A 16,860-nucleotide genomic window follows, 5' to 3' on the forward strand; every position below is an offset into this window, starting at 1 on the left:
GAGGCTCCTGTCAGCTCTGTGTTCAGTGGTCTGTGTCAGAGTCTCTTCCTCTTCAGCAGCTGCAGTCGCTTCCTGCTGTAACAGCTCAGAGTCTCTGCAGTCTGACTGAGGGAGGTTTTTGTATGACGGCAAATCACTGTGTGAACACTGGGCCACTGTGTACACTCATACAGTAATAAACTGCTGCATCTTCAGCCTGAACTCCACTGATGGTCAAAGTGAAGTCGGATCCTGATCCACTGCCACTAAACCGAGCTGGTGTTCCTGATGCAAGTGTGCTTATAGATCTTATCATGAGCTTTGGAGGCTGTCCAGATTTCTGTTGATACCAGTGCAGACATTTACTGCTATCACAATTAGTATTAACACGTTGGCTGGTTCTACAGGTGAGAGTGACAGTGGATCCTGGAGCAGATGTCACTACTGGAGGCTGAGTCACAGTCACCTGACCACTGCATCCTGCACACAGAAACAAATCATTGATTTATCAGCAGAAATCAATGAGAGAAAAGGCAGCACATCATGTGTGAAATGTTGCTGAGTGAACCAACCTGTAAAACAGCAGCAGGCCAGCGTCCAGATGAGGATGGTGATGAGAGTCATGGTGGTTGTGCTTTCTGCTGTGTTGACTGACAGATGTGAGTCCTGCAGTGTTGAACTCACAGGACTATAAACCTTCTCAGTTCACTGGAGGATCAGCTGACCATGCAAAGCCTCCTCTCTATGGAAATGATTTCTCTGCTCTCAGCTGAACACTGAAGGCAACGCGGGACACAAATGCATTCCGCATTTTGTGTTATTTCCCACCTGCTTAAAAATGTACAGCACACTTTTCTCTCACAGAAATTACTTTAGTTTCTGTTTTAAAAGAGAAATAAATATCTTCTGCATTCATCCGAGCTGCCATTTTTATCTTAGCATGCATGACTGGGTGCATGATTGAACATCTGGAGCTGCAAAGAGGGAACAAACTAACTGTGAGGGACATGAAAATCTAAGTTTCAGTTCTCCTTTGAGTGACGATGAGAAACCATAAGTTCCTACAAGTTGTGGCTGTGCTTTGGGTGACTGTGCTAATGTTAAGGTGAGCAGTGGTGCGCATCAGAATCTCTTGCAAAGGGTCACAGCCGCAGCTAATCTGAGGGAGGTTTTTGTGCGACTCTCTGTCACTGTGTGCGGAGGCCTACATATGCTCCCATGCAGTAGTAATCTCCTGCATCGTCTGCTTGAAATCCTCTGATTGTTAGAGTGAACACCGGTTCAGATCCACTGCTGCTGAAACGACCTGGTGCTTATCTTGTAAAACAGCAGTTTGTGAGGCTGTCCAGGTTTCTGCAGGTACCAACTGAGATCATCATCCACTCCTGTACTGGCTGTACAGCTCAGAGAGACTGTCTGTCCCACACTGACAGACTTTGTTGAAGGAGACTGAATCACAGTTGGATTCGCTGTTGATCCTGCAGAAAATAAATTACATTTCCAAAGTAAAAATGCAGCTACAACTCTGCATCTGTCATAGAAAGATCAGCGCAGTTATCACAATAAACGATCACAGCAGGATCTCACCCTGAATGTGGGCTGCCAGCATCAGCAGGAAAACCAGTGACATCTTCAATATGGATGATGTGTGTTTGTGTTTGAGAAAATAATAAAATTGTGGTGTACTCTGCACAAGAGATGGTGCCTTTTAAAACCATCTGATGTGGGAGGAAGTACAGCCGATATTCAAATTTTAATGTCTTATTCCTGTGAGAGTTGACTGCGTTTCGTAAAGACGAATGCTGCTCTCTTGTGTCAAAAGAGGAAAATGTCACGTCATGGATGGATAATGAGATGATGAGCCTCTGTGGGCGCATGACATTTAAATTCCCAAAGAAGTAGATGTATTTTTTTGTAATTGTTCTGTATCTGTGTTGTTTATATGCCTAAATGTGCAGTCATTTTACATCACTGTATTTTCAAAGTCTTTTTATATCCCCCTTGTTTTTGATCTCTTTGCAGTTGTTTAGGATCTCTTGGGGGTCATTTTGTCTAATTGTGGTCCGTTTCTGCTTGTTTTCCATCTCTTCGTGGCCATTCTGCAACATTTTGTAGCAATTTTGTATCTCTGTCACTATTTTTATATCTCTTTGAAGTCACTCTGAAATTGCTTAGCATCTCATTGAAGGTTCGTTTTGTCTCTGTGTGTAGTCACTTTCTTGGAAGTCGTCTTGCATCGCTTTGGTTATTTTGTTTCTCTCTGTTCTGCTTGTGGTTATTTTTCAACTCTCACAGTCATTTTGAATTTTTCTTTAATTCGCTTTGTGGTCTCTGACTATTCTCTGTCTCTGTGAAGTTGTCTGACATCTCTTAGTTGTGAATCTTTTTATGTATCTGTGATTTTTCCTCTTACTTTTCAAGGACCTCGCCCCCTCACCGCTTTCAATAAACCAGACACGAGCCTATTTAGGTCCACCTTTAATAATAATTTACACACTGTATGAATTTTATGCAACACCAGAAGTCTTCGGTTTCATGATGAACACAACACATTCATTTTAAAGTCTGCAATAATTCTTATCACATGTGACACTGGAATGTGTGTTCTGGTTAAAAAGCCACATAACTGTGTCTTCCAGCCTGTTAATAGTATTTGCCAGTACTCAGTGTTTGTGTCAACCTGTTGAGTACCATATGAGTAGTTCTAAAAAGGCACATTTAATACACATTTTTAAAATGCTTTCCAGTGATTGTCTAAACTTGTAGAAAAAAACATAGGTGTAAACCAATCACATGTGGTACTCCAGGCAGGTTCAAACAAACAATCGTTCCCAAATACTGCTTGACTCAGGTCTGGCTCGAGTGTTTTCAGGCTTATCAATACATTTTTTATGGTTTGAGTTCATAAATGCAAAGTTCATGGAACAGAGGATGAACTGGTTCACAATAACAAGTTGAAAACACAAATTTGTCTTCTGTTGTGTTAGTTACAAATATAAAAACAATGATATACATACTTTTTTCAAAGTCGTTAAAAAAAAAAATACCGGACAATCACCAATACACAATATACAAAAAGTCTTCCTCCAGTTCAACACATACAGACAGACAATTTCAAACAGTAATGTGTGCTGTACTCACACAGCTAAAGACAAACAGAAGAAGAAAAACATCATAGTAATTCAAATGTGACTTTTAGGGACAACAAGCTCGAGAGTTCAAGGCATTTTTTCCCATCAGCGTTCAGATGGGTTCTTACAGTTTAGCCTGAAGAAAGTTTGATAGCAGAAGTACGACTCATTTTAAAGGTGCAATTTGTAAGAATTTTTGTTTACAAGAATCACATTTCTTGAGTATCAATTAAAAAAATAAGAGTTATGATGTTATTTATTGTGTTTCAGACATATCTGAAGTTATGCTTCAGCTGGATGCTCCTGTGCTAACGGTGCTAACACCAACGTGGTAGCTGTGTGGCTAACTGAGCTAACAGTAAATACAGTTAAACAGAATGCAGTCAGCAGCATTTAGGAGCTGCCCTTTTTGTTTCCAAGCATGAATTTAACAGGAGGCCAATTTTTTTTTACATATTGCACCTTTAATGATATAGTGTGTTTTGGTGCCTGGTTATACCCAAAACTGCCAGCAGGGGGCTGAAACTCTCAACTTACAAAAACACGAGACTGTACTATTATTAAAAAAAAGGGGGGGGGGTGACATTTTCATGGACAAGAAACAAACTTGAGTCCCATTCCTTTTACTGGAATGGTTTAATTTTCAGTGAGATACAGGGTCAAACAAGGACACTTGTATGGCTTTTTTCCCCTGAACAAAGATCATACTGTCCGATGCTGGGCCACAGTACAGCACAGTATTGGCACATTTTAGTTTTTCCATGCCAGTTTCACAACTTTTAGACCCTGACACATGTATAACCATAGCAACAACGACCAGTCATCAGTTGCAAAGGTCACTGTCTCTCCACACACCAAAGCTATAGAGTCATCTCCATCGACATCTCTCAAGATGAACAAGGTTCCCTTATTTCTAAACTAAAAATTGAGCTGTGTCTGTCCATGCTTTAAGACCTGATACTAGCTCCGAGCAAGGGGGTTCCCAACCTCTGGCTGATGGACCAGCACTGGGTCTTGGGTCGCTCCGTACGGGGGCCACGAAAACCCAGCAGGAACTAAGAGATGTGATGTCATTGCCATTTATGTACAAAATTTGTGTTATTTATTTTCCTGGAGATGGTAAACTACATTCATATCTCAAGGGAGATGATTTAGCTTTGACAGAAAATGTTCCTATAAAAAAAGATTTTATGCATGTAAAAGTGTGCGACAATGAGAACATTTTGCTGTTCATGTCACGTATGGATTCATAGGAGTGTATCACACGCCCACCTCCTGGATCATTAAAATCATAGCTCATGTCTGGTCCATGAACCTCAAAAAGGTTGGGAACCCCTGGTCTAGACCAATCAACCAATCACTGCAGAGACAGAAATTCAGTTTATATTATATATTATTTAATCCATGGCATCGTTAAGAGTTCCCCTTTTATTCATTCCTAGATGTGAGATAAGATCATTTGTTTTTTATGGCCTTTGGTGTGCGAAGAGTCGTGAACCTTTGCAGCGGTGACATTCCTGATGATGCACACTGTAGCAACCAGTGTGCATCATCAACAACACACACACACGTGCTCTGGCTGCAAGAAATGGAGAACACATCATGGCTGTGTGCAGCTTTAGAACAAGGCACAAAGGAGGAACATCTGGCATCAGAACAGAAACACTGGAAAAGAGTGGAGAGGCAGTTTGTGACTCTTTGAGAAGGTCGCTGATGGTCGTCATACGTAGACCCGTTAGATGATGATGGCTGGTCCGGCTGTCGATGGCATTAACATTTATAGTCTTTAGAGACTGGGATTTAGCGGTTGCTCCTCATGGCGTCCTTGGCTGCCAGGATGAGCGGAGTGAGGCTGGACAGAGGCTTGGCCACCTTCAGGAATGGATGCTACAGACAGACGGACAGAGTGACAGAGGTGGGAAAACATTAAATATAATAAGTTGAGGAGTGAACTCTATTTTCAGGATAAACTCCGACGATGTGGACATACAACATGCAGTGCAAGAAAAGGTCACCCACAACAAATAATCAAAATATACCACATTTGGATAAAGGGCAGTTTTGACTATTTTCTGACCCTTCTTGGACATTTGAACAGTCTACCTGGAGCAGTTCTCTGCCTGATCCTCGTTTCTCCACGTCCATCTCCAGACAGCGGGACAGGAAGGATCGGAAGACCGGGGACAGCTTCTCTGGACTCTGCAGCTCAGGAGTCCCATTGGTGGCAATTAAATACAATGCCTACGACGATGAGAAAAAAGCAGTGTAAAAAAAACCTTGAAGCATTTTAATTTCATCCTGCTTTCTTTCCGCATCACCACGCAGACGAAATGTCACGCACGGCAGAATCCACACACTCACCCTGAGAGGGTTCTCATTGAGATACGGAGGCTCTCCCTCCACCATCTCTATCGCCATGATCCCCAGAGACCAAATGTCCACTTTGGGTCCGTAGGCTTTCCGGGTCACCACCTCTGGAGCCATCCAGTACGGGGTCCCCACCATGGTGCTGCGTTTGCTCTGCTCTGGTGTGATCTGGGCGCAGAAGCCGAAGTCAGCTGCAGGAAGAGAGAGAAAATGTCTGTTAAGACCAATTCATTCACGGCCACGTTCATGCGTTCATCTTTGCCTGTGCTCTTTGTCTTACTAAGTTTGACAGATCCGTCCATCCCCAGCAGCACGTTGTCACTCTTGATGTCTCTGTGGATGACCTGGTTGGCATGAAGAAACTCCAGAGCCTGGAGGACCTGGACGCAGAGAGGGAGAAAGACGAGGATCCACAAAAGTTAAAGCACATTGGAACAATTCAGAGAGCAAATTGGAGACCCACTCATGTTATATTAAACACATTCCTGACATCGTTTCACACTAGTCTAATGACCTACAGATGGCAGTAAAGCACAAATTAACACAACGTTGTCTCAAAGGCAGCAAAGACAAAGAAGAAGGCAAACTGATGAATGAATGGAAACAATGCAGGCTTCAAAATGTAGTCGATGCATTCAAGGTGTTTGTTAGACCTCGAGGATACACGCAATACGTTTTCAATATGTTATAAGTAACTCAGAATGAGCGCAGCTTGTGAACCTGCACATTATCTGATTGTTTTGGTTTGGCAGATATTGTAAATGTTTACAGCCACCAAAAATTCTGCAAAGCTGCCTCCTTCCTGTTGACACGATAAAACGGTATCTTTCAATAACATTTCATAAATGGACATCTCAAGTGATTACCAAGTGATTTTACTTCTGTGACACAAAGTAGAAGACTGGAAGATGTGTTGGGCCTGTAAAGTGTGATTTCTTACTCTGGCACTCTTCATGAAATGATAAGCAAGTGGTTTATGTGTCATACTGCAGCACAAATACGGTAGGTTTCATTGTTCTATAAAATCACAAAGGAACTTTTGAGCCGTTCATTTGATATATGTGACGTGGATTGCGTGACACGGGTGCTTTGACAGGTTTTGTCAGCTGAAAAAATTCCTACCTCCCTGCAGACGGCTGCGATCTGAGCCTCGTCCATGCACGTCTCCGTCACGACATCGGTTAGGGAGCCACCAGCCAGGTACTCCATCACCACGAAAAGCTCGTCTCCTACGAGGAAACTGAAAGCGAACAGACACACAGTCAAATCACAGGTGGTGCTATGCACGTATACTGTGCGTTTGTCAGTGTGATGACGGCGTTACCTATCTACAAAGTTGACAATGTTGGGGTTCTTCAGCTCCTTCATGACCAGGATCTCGTTGATGATCAGCTCTTTCTTTGGCTGCTTCTGCAAGTTGATCTGTTTGATGGCCACCTGCAGAAAACACAACATCCTGTAAATGAAGTGCCACCAACACACACAGTCTGTCTCGGTTATTGCTAGATTTACATTGCCAAGAACAATCATAAATAAATCTGGTTTTCTAATATGTTTTGTTTAAAAAACACAATTTGTGCCAATTAAAAGATTCTTCCATTGACAGGAGGTAAAAGTGTTTAAATCACAGGGACTTCTTCAGCCCTTCTACGGATATTTGGGATTTTTTTTCTCACATCATGTTGAGGGGACTCTGTTATGACTGCTGAATTGACCTTACCTCTTGACCCGTGGAAACATCTATGGCTGTGTAAACTGTGCCTGAGGCCCTGAAAGTTAGAAACAAAAATGGTGGAGGTGAAATACACAGATATTCCATATTTCTTTTCCCGACTATATAAACTATTGGAACAGGAAGCAGCTAAACTCCTGTTATCCTGAACTCTGACTCACCCCTGGCCAATCTTCTCGTAGCGAGTGTATTTCTTCTTAGGATCTCCAATACTGACAATGGTTCCTAGGAGACACAGACAGAAAATGTGTTAAGTCAGCTCAACTGGAGCCTAAAATAGCTGTGGCTCTGCCTGCGATGTGTAATTTCCGTTGTTTAGACATACTGAGTTTGTCCATGATCTCCTCATCGGTCATCTTTCCTCGATTCTTCTTCTGTCTGTCGGCTGCCTTGGAGGCGGCATCACCCTCTGGAGCTGGGATCGGATCTATCACCGACCTCGTGTACACCTGACACAAAACAGGAAAGAAAAATGTAGCAATACTGACTTTGGGTGATCGTGCACTTATTGCTTTTGGCAGCTTGTTATATTTGGCAATTTATTCTCTTACTTTCCTCTAAAGACTAAAATTAACACTAACAGAGGTTAAAAATGACGACTAATGTCTTCAATCAAATGGTCGACTAGGTGTCAGCAGGTACAACTAATTCTATGTTTTTAATTCTGTAAATGTTGCCCAACATTTATAAATCCTGCATTTTCATGTACTAAAATACACGACCGCGTGACATTGACTCACTGATTTTGTGTGTTCTGGCCGCGGTGCCACAATTGGAGGTGGTGTATCGTCGTCATCGTCGTCGTCTCCACCCTTCCCGCCCGTCGGTGAGGTCGCTGTGCCCTGCTTGCCTGACTGCAACAGCAAACACACGCAGATTAAACAGAATCCCGGTCAGAAATCGACAAATGTGTCCAATGTTGCACCATGAAAGCAGAAGTGATGAATGGAAGTACTCACCGACTGTGAGTCTTTATCTGTAAGAGATAAAGTATAACGACAGGGGAGTGAGTGTGTGCAGTTGCAACATTACATTTTTCATTATCTGCTGAGCAAAAGAAAACAGACCTGACGCGGAAAGACTGAGGTATTTCTGTTTCCCACTGGTGGAGTCGTAGAACTTGAGGATGTCGAGGACGGCCTGAGGATTCTGTTTCTGCTCTGATTTGCTGATGTTGGAGGTCTGAAGGAGACGGGCCCACTGCTCCGGCATGCCCTGGAACAAACAAACACACACACATACACGGTGAAAAACATACACAAAACTACCCATGAAACAAAAAGAAGACTGTGAATACAGGTCATGCACCAAAATGGCAGACATGAAGCTCCTGTAGCCAAGTCTCAAGTGTTAGCTGCACTGTTTGGGTTTGTTTTCTTGATCAGAGATCCTTTATTGATGTGTTTGGGCGCAAGAGGGTTTACTCTTGGATCCAGACAACCAACAATCTGAATTCTATCTTGTAGCTCTGTGTTTTATTGTAAACCCTTATCTCTTGTCTTTTTTGTTGTTGTTGTCTTGTTGAAAAAGTACATGACAGTAGTGAAAAAAATGACATAAAAAGTTAAAGCTGCATGTGTGAATATCTTCTGAATCACTTGTGTATGCTCATGTTGCCCTCTCTGGATTCATTAACACAACTGTAATAATCTCTTGGCACAACTAGAGCTGCAACCCCCAGTCCAAACAAATATTCTAGCTGTTAGTTACTCAAAGGTTATCTGAAGTCTGTTGCAACAGCTTTGCCTAAGTTCAAACTTAAGTTAAAGCCACAAGTGCTTATTAAGTTGAGTAAAGAAGGAAGGAGGAATGATTCAGGCAAAACACGTTAGACTTGATGATCAAAGCGAGTCAGCTATTGATCATCAAGCATTATTACACCAAACTGTATAATTAATTCTTACTCTCAAACACAGATGTTTCTCCATGTACTATATGCAATTAATATCTATTAAACAAAGTCATGATTTATGATGACTGACAGTTTAGTTTGACACATTATTTTGCCTGGTGATCTGGTTCTTTCGTGGATCTATATCACAGCTTGTGATGCTACACTGACTTTCTGTCTGCACAGTTTGTTCTTTTGATTAGACCGAGTTCTAGATGTTTCCAAGCAGCATTTTACACGTTATGTCAGGTTTCAAAAAATAAGAACAATTTGGAGGCCCCTTTGGGAAATACACGATGCTTGCTTGCTGTAGTTAGATGAGTATTATGATATGATTTTCATTTCTGTATGGTAAATGAGTGAAACTTTGGAAACAGCCAGGCTAGCTGTTTCCCTTTGTTTCTGGTCTCTATGCTAAGCTAAGTGAATGGTGGCTCGTACATTGATGGCCATCAAAGTATATTTGGCCCATTTTAGCACTTTATAAGACGCCATCCATGTGTTTTCAAATGGTGCAAAGCAATTTGGTGAATCACTAGTTTGAGATGATTCCTTATATGTCTGTATTCTGCAGCACATTGCACAGTTTTAAGGTCAGACACTCACAGTGAACTCTCCAGTGACCGCGTCAAAGCCCACATGGATGGTGTGTTCAAAGTCAGACGGGGAGGAGATCTCAGGCCTGTCCTTGTCCCGGTCCTTCTTCCTGCCTCCTGCAGGTAAAAGTCAGGGGGGTCAATGTGCTGATCAGCCACTGCAATGTACGTCTTTTGTGTCACACTTCATCTCTCTCACCTTTCTCTGAGGCAAACATTGAGATGATCTTGTTTCTGGACTTCCTCTCCTCAGGTACAGACGGCAGTGGCCGAGAGCTGTGATTGGCTGACTGTGAGTCCTTGGGTCCTCCTCCTTGGCTGCTCATCCTGACAGGGGGGGCGGGGGGCTTGTCCTCACACACTCCGCTGTCACACATCTACACACACGTACACCTGCACAGACGAGAAGGGATGACAATGCACACGAGAAACGCAGTAAGTCCGCTGCATGCTCGATCACTCGTTCCCTTCTTCCTGTTTTTTTTTTTTTTTTTTCAGATCTCACAACGCTAGCATAAGCTTTAAGACAAAAATGCTCCTGAGAAAAGGGTTAACATCAAGCCTACCTCGTGAAAAGACAGAAACAACTGAACAACAAGTCAAGAAATAACTCACGCAGAATCAACTAGTCCGCCCATGCCGCAATCTGTGGATCGGCGCTGAGTTTTGGAGCGAGGGGGAAGAGAGAGTGTGAACAGGAAGCAACGCTGAACAGGCAAAGTGACGTGTTGGGTCTCGTTCAGTGTTACCAATTAATGAGGAAGGAAAGGAGGCAGAGAGAGAGAGAGAGAGAGACACACAGAGTGCGAGAGAGACTGAGAATGCTATTGTAACCTCAGTTAAAGGGAGAGGAGTGAAGAAGTAATGGGGTAATAGAAGCTGAAACCTCAGAAACATGGTGGAGACAACAGTAAGGTGTTGTACTCAGTCAATGCAGGAGAAGCTTATAAAATACAATGATTGTTTTACATTAAACAATGGTTTCTTTCCTCTCCTCTAAGCTTCTGTCCAGCAGCATCTACTGTCCCCTTGTCTTTAGGGTTGTTAGACATTTTAAAGAGAAAACTTTAACTCTCTGGACTTAAATAACAGTTCAAGGCCATACACAATATTTGACAAAAAGCACAGATCTGACAGATCTTTCTCTCTTCACAGGCGACAAAGAAGTATCCTGTGTTAGTTACTGTTTTTCGTTAAATGCAATGACTCTCAAAATCACACGAGTGATTCAGGGAGTCTGGGAAGATCGCAGTTATTAGTTCAGTGCTGACACTGGCAGGTTAAGTGAGCCCAAACTTCTAACATTACACTGAACCACATTACACACTGTTATTGTGGCTTCTCCTTATTGATGCTTCGGCAGAACTTCAGTTGAGCAGAGGAGGGCCTCCAATGTGATCAGATCACTCAGGACAGATGTTTTTTTACACCAGGTCTGAACAGGGCCTTAGATATTGATGAATCAGTATTATTAACCCAATAATGTCACACAACATATCAGTCATAGGATAGTACTTTCAGTGCTTTCAGTTTAACTTTTAAATGTAGTATTTTCACATGTATGTATGGTTTCTTGATTTGACTACTTCTTCCTCCACTAATAACCTAATATGGTGAAAACTGCCATTGTAGGCACACACAGACACACTTACAGACACACTCAACCACAAAAGCACCTCTTTCAGGCTTGCAGAGCAAGCAGTTCGATCCACTCTCGAGCTGCAGCCTGCTTTTTCTGGTGACATCACAGACAGGAAACAGGAAGCAAACAAAGGTTTCCTCACTTCCTGTGTCTGACCGCTGATGACACAGCTCGTATCAAACTGGGATTAACAGACGTGGCTCAGGTAGGTATGTCTGTGTGACCTGCTTTTCACACAGAAAGCCTGCGTCTGCAAGAGTGCAGCCGGTCTGACTCAGCCCCGACACACAACTCCACAAAATCAATGAAATCATTTCCGTAATGCTTCAAACGACACACACAACACTGCGCCTTTGGGTTTATCGAGAAAAAAAAAAACGCCATTTCACACAAGCTGATGTGTTAACATGTTACAACTTCAGGCCACAAGTTAATGTCACAGCAGCACTAACTTGACTCAAGGCTTTATTTTCTTCTCCCTGCATATTTTTCTGAAGCGATCCCAGCAATCACTGCTACTGACAAACACTTAAGCCCCATTACAAAAATACAACCACACAAGCTAGTCCACCTACATCGAATGAGACACTCCTCTAACTCTCTTCACGCCCCCAGACGACTTTTCACTCTCCTCGCCTACTTCACAGAAGCTGCCAAGCACTCACCTGTTTGTAACTCTTCTGCGTCTTACAGAAGACCAGGTAAACAATGAAAAGCTGTTGTACTCCCAGTAAGTGTATGCAGCTCTTTCTCTGGCGCTCATCTGTCTCACTGTTTCCTTACTCTTCTTTCCCTCTTTTCAGGCTCTTCGGGGCAGGTCTTAGCAGGCTGCCTCATTCCTCAGCGATCTTGGATGGGACATGTGTATTCTTGCCCCGACAGGATAAATTTAGCCCCAGTAGTCCAGCCTTAATGTGCATTTTCAAAGTCAGTGTGTGTGTGTGTGTGTGTGTGTGTGTGTGTGTGTGTGTGTGTGTGTGTGTGTGTTGGACTGAATGTTGGGTGCTGGCTGGCCAGGCAGAGACAAGTTGTCTCTCAGTAGGAATTCCATAGCTGCAGGGCTTCACGGGTTGGGTGTGTTCTCCTGTTCATCTCTGTCTCACACACACACACACACACACACACACTCAAACACACACACACACACACACACACACACACACACACACACACACACACACACACCACACATAAGCACACATGGCTCCTTCCCTCACAGGCCCCATCTCTCTCTCTCACACACACACACATTCCGCGCTCTAAAACACACACTCCCCTTGCCAACAGGGGCTCCATTGTGAGCTCTTGAACATCTTTTGTGTAGCTCCGAGCCAAGTTTGCTGAGCGCAGCAGAGAAAAAAACGTTTTGAGGGGAGCAGGCAGGTGCACATCAGCCCTGCAGGCCACGCTCTCCAGTGTTTAGTATAAATGAACACTCCCTGTTACTGCTGCGGTGGTTTTACCAAATCAACAGACAGTGCTCACCCTAAAACAGTCATTAAGCAAGAAGAAACCTCAAAGATTTGCTTGTTACTGAAATTTCAGCAACAGAAACATCAACAGTTCCTCGCTGTTGTTCTCAATTCATGTCATTTGACTATAATGATGTAAACTAGAGGACTGCAATGGATCCCAACCTGGGGGCGGGGACCCCCAACGAGGTCACAAGATATGTCTGAGAGGTCACAAGAGGAAAAGAAAGTCAAAGATAAATTCCTTTTGCATAGACTTTTTTTCAGACTTTTTTGGATAGTTTTACGCTTTTAAAACAATCCAAAAGTATACATACTGGCCCAAACACACTTTTCCCATAGACTTATACCATTTTATAGCTTAATTAATGTGTAAATGTCATACATTTTACATGTTTATAGCTGCTAAAAGTAGTTGATTGTCTCCTTTCACATTGCCAGTAAACAGGTTTGTCTTTCTGTTGTATTTTTTTCCAGTGTGTGACATTTGTTGTCACAAAAACGGCAGAAAAACGAGACCGTAGGACACAGCAGATCATACACTTCATCAGACCACATCCAGGAGATGTTAAACCTTGTTTTTAAAAGTCTTAATTGACAGCCATTGTTATTACCGGCTGATGATGGAAGCTGCCAAGGAGCGAGACATCCCGCCTCTTTCTCATCTGAGAGTTGCACATGTGCAGTACTGATCAGGAAGCTCGATATACTGACAAGGCTAGTGTGGCTATGGCTCAGGGGTAGAGCTAGCGTCGTTATCAGAGGGTTGCTGGTTCTATTCTCCTGGTCTGCATGTCAAAGTGTCCCTGGGCAAGATACTGAACCCCAAAACTGCTCCTGATGTGCTGGTTGGCACCTTGCATGGCAGCCACTGCCGAGGACCTAAGCGTCTGCTAAATGCCCTAATTGTAAATGTGGTGTGGTGACACGGAAGACATTAACAACATTTACCCTTCAAATAACTTGTCCTCTAGGCTGTCTTTCAAACTCAAGGCTGACGGAGGGATCTGTGAGTGCTGCTTGAACAGAGACGGATAAAAAAGTATGAGGAAGCCAGCCACAACAAACACATAAATAAGCGCCTTTAAGAAAGTGAAACCACAGCATGTTTCGCTTAAAAAGTCACTGAAATAATTTAACAATTCCTTAAATTATTGTCTTTTATCTTAATGTTAATCCACATATCAATGTAATGAGTAATCAGCTGTTCTAATGTGATTATGTTCCCTTTGCAACTGCACGCTGCATTTTCCCTTCAGATTCTTGTCTCCACGCTTAATTTATCCCCTCCAACCCTGCGTGCTTGGTTACCACACACACTATTTTACACCCAGACGGCGTCCACATAGATCTCCCATCTGTTCTCAATCCACAGACCTCTCTTTTATCCCCATCGCTGTGCCTCCGAGCCTGTCACATCCCTCTGCCATTTATATTCTCTCGATTCCTCATTCTGCCTCTCTCTCGCTGCATCAGAACACTTTCTATTCCCTGTGGCTGGACGCCATCAGGGGAAGCCCACTTCCTCATCCTGGAACTCCCCAAGCAGCAGAGGGTCAGAGGACCGAACCGGCCAACCAGCGCGCAGCAAACACAGCCGCCGAGCTGTTTACAGGAAGTGGACAGCAAGCCTTTTGTGTTCGGCTTCTATAAAAGGAAATTCTGCGCAGGACTTCCTGGAAGGAGTGATGAAGCCGTCGCACACAATCACACACACACACGCACACTCTACCCCCTTTCATTCACCTCCACAGAAACATACAGATATAACAACACACACATTGGTACTATATGTGTGCGCGCTCACACACACACACACACACACACACACACACACACACACACACACACACACACACTTCACTCACTACCTTCTACAGTCACTGATTATAGGTCTGCTAGTGAATGAGGCATAAACACACTGCCCAGCTGCACAGCCACACTGAACACCTTATCCTGTTATTCATACAGCTGCCTCACCCCTGTGTCAACATTTGGACGAATCAAATCACCAACCTGGCAACCTGAGGGCCCAGGCTGCTGTCAAAACTCGACTCTGCAGCTTGGACCAGGTACAAAACTGGCCTCAGCTCTAACAGTTGACGTCTGTTAGCTTCAGAGGCCTAGTAGTGTATGAATGACTGGTTCAGTGTACCTGCAGGATTATAGGCTGGACTGTCACAGACGTACCTAATGATGCATTTGCATGCTTAGCGATTGTTGAGATTTTAGAAATCCAGAGGCCATAACTCCAAACTCCTCCTGAAATAACCCACATTATTCCCTCCAAAAGCAATTTAGGTACATTTTTGGAGATAAACGATACATTTCTGACCACTTTTTAATGCTTCTGCTCGCTGCTTCTCTTAATCAAAGAAAATTATGAGATAAAAAGTTGTACATTATGTTTAAACTCTGGACTTTTACACTACATGGCGATAGATAGGGACAGGGATACCAAATACCCCCATATCCATATTGCGGCGATATTATAAAGAAGATTATTGGCACTTTTACAACATATAAACACTAATAATTCTGATAAATATTCATCAGTTGTGTGTATGTAGTGACTGAAATGGGTAAAGACAAGTAGAAGGGATCATTTTACTGGATTACAGCCTTTAAAACACAAAATCTAAAGTGATATATAGTCTCACATCAGGATGATGTATAATATCAATATATTACCACCACTAGAACATAAACAGGTGTGTACTGTAGCTACACATACATTACAATGTATTCATGTTGTACAGAAAACACTGTAACTTTTAAAAATTCATTTTATTATCAAAGTGCTACTCAGATATTTATAGGCCCCTCCACTGGCTGCTGTTGCAGATGTTTGGTATTAACATCACATGTTATTACAATACTATAGTGTCCCTGTAGGCTGTCATTACTTTGGTGTAAATTAGAAAGAAGGGCAAACCATAAATCCCACTAACACTAGGATGTGGATCTCTGGCCTGGTGTACTTTTATTTTTATCCCCTAAAGAGACTAGAAGAAGAGTCTCCACAACAATTACGCAGGGAGATGTCGCTCAGTCTGAGTGCCAAACAAAAGTTAAGTCGACTGTTTCCAAATAATCAACTTGCTGTGTTGAATGAGTAAATCTTTTAAAAACTCACCGGTTGCTGTCAACCGCAAAAGTATCAACCTCACTCCGGAGAAAGTCCCGAAACTCCGCCCCGTCTCGGCTGGTGTCCTCTCCGCTTAAAGCCCAGATTCAGCGCCGAGATTTCTCAAACCTCCCCGGGGAGATGGAAAAAAAAAAAGGTATCGTTTTGTTATCTTACACTCTTCATTCCTCTTCACTTTCCCCCCCTACAATGTACTCTCAGCCTGGCTCTCCTTGCTCGGCCCGGGGAGGAGCTGGCTGGCGGAGAGAGGAAGCGGAACGTCGTAGAGGAATCGGAACTTCACGGCTTCCGTAGCGCTCATTGGGCGAAACGCACAGCGCGCATAATGCAAGCGGAGAGAAAAAGGCTGCGTGCGACGTTTTGAGCTGTGAAGCCACACGCACACAACACAGGAAATGAATTTGATTTCAGATGTAAACATATGGAGTCTGCAGAGCATTCCTATAATAATGTTATATTAGGCTTCAACAAATGATTATGCATTATTGATTTTTTTTTTCCTCGATGGACCAATGGAATATTTCCCCCTGAAAATTAAGCCCAGGCTGACATAATCCGATGGCTTATTATTCAAAATCCACAGATATTCATCAGCTGCAATATTGACATGTGATATTACTGTAGAAGATAAAAGTGTGTCTTCTGATTTAATGTCATTTTAACCAGTTTCAGCACCCCAGTCAATCTGTTGCTGTAAGGTTACAGCAGCTATTTCCATTTGGTCAGTTTTTATTTATATAAAAGTATGAAATATTACAACATTCCTCTAAAACCAAACCAAATACTAAGCCGTAAAATGACTATGAGATTACATATACAATACAAATGCATACAATACATGCATCATTTACTTTTACTCGTAATGTCTGATGTTTTCAGACTTTTACTCGGGCACAACTTTA

At 42.9% G+C, this 16,860-nt stretch overlaps 1 protein-coding gene across 2 annotated transcripts; it reads right to left on the minus strand.

Annotated features, from left to right (window-relative positions):
• Positions 1–2,440: 2,440 nt before the first annotated feature.
• On the minus strand, positions 2,441–16,222 carry LOC119004818 (serine/threonine-protein kinase PAK 2-like). Of its 2 annotated transcripts, none has more exons than XM_037072061.1 (15): positions 15,947–16,222; positions 9,896–10,089; positions 9,707–9,813; positions 8,277–8,424; positions 8,169–8,185; positions 7,950–8,063; positions 7,535–7,658; positions 7,371–7,434; positions 7,198–7,246; positions 6,802–6,914; positions 6,600–6,717; positions 5,758–5,857; positions 5,472–5,668; positions 5,214–5,351; positions 2,441–4,997 (listed from the first exon to the last, which is right to left on the minus strand). In XM_037072061.1, exons 2-15 carry the CDS (start codon positions 10,071–10,073, stop codon positions 4,911–4,913), a joined length of 1,554 nt encoding a protein of 517 aa, XP_036927956.1. In that variant the 5' UTR covers positions 10,074–10,089; positions 15,947–16,222; the 3' UTR covers positions 2,441–4,910. The 2 variants fall into 2 exon arrangements, with proteins under 2 accessions (XP_036927956.1, XP_036927957.1); XM_037072062.1 differs by lacking the exon at positions 15,947–16,222 and adding an exon at positions 10,312–10,746.
• Positions 16,223–16,860: the final 638 nt, after the last annotated feature.

This window comes from Acanthopagrus latus, chromosome 16 (assembly GCF_904848185.1).
Source record: "Acanthopagrus latus isolate v.2019 chromosome 16, fAcaLat1.1, whole genome shotgun sequence".
Lineage (NCBI taxonomy): Eukaryota > Metazoa > Chordata > Actinopteri > Spariformes > Sparidae > Acanthopagrus > Acanthopagrus latus.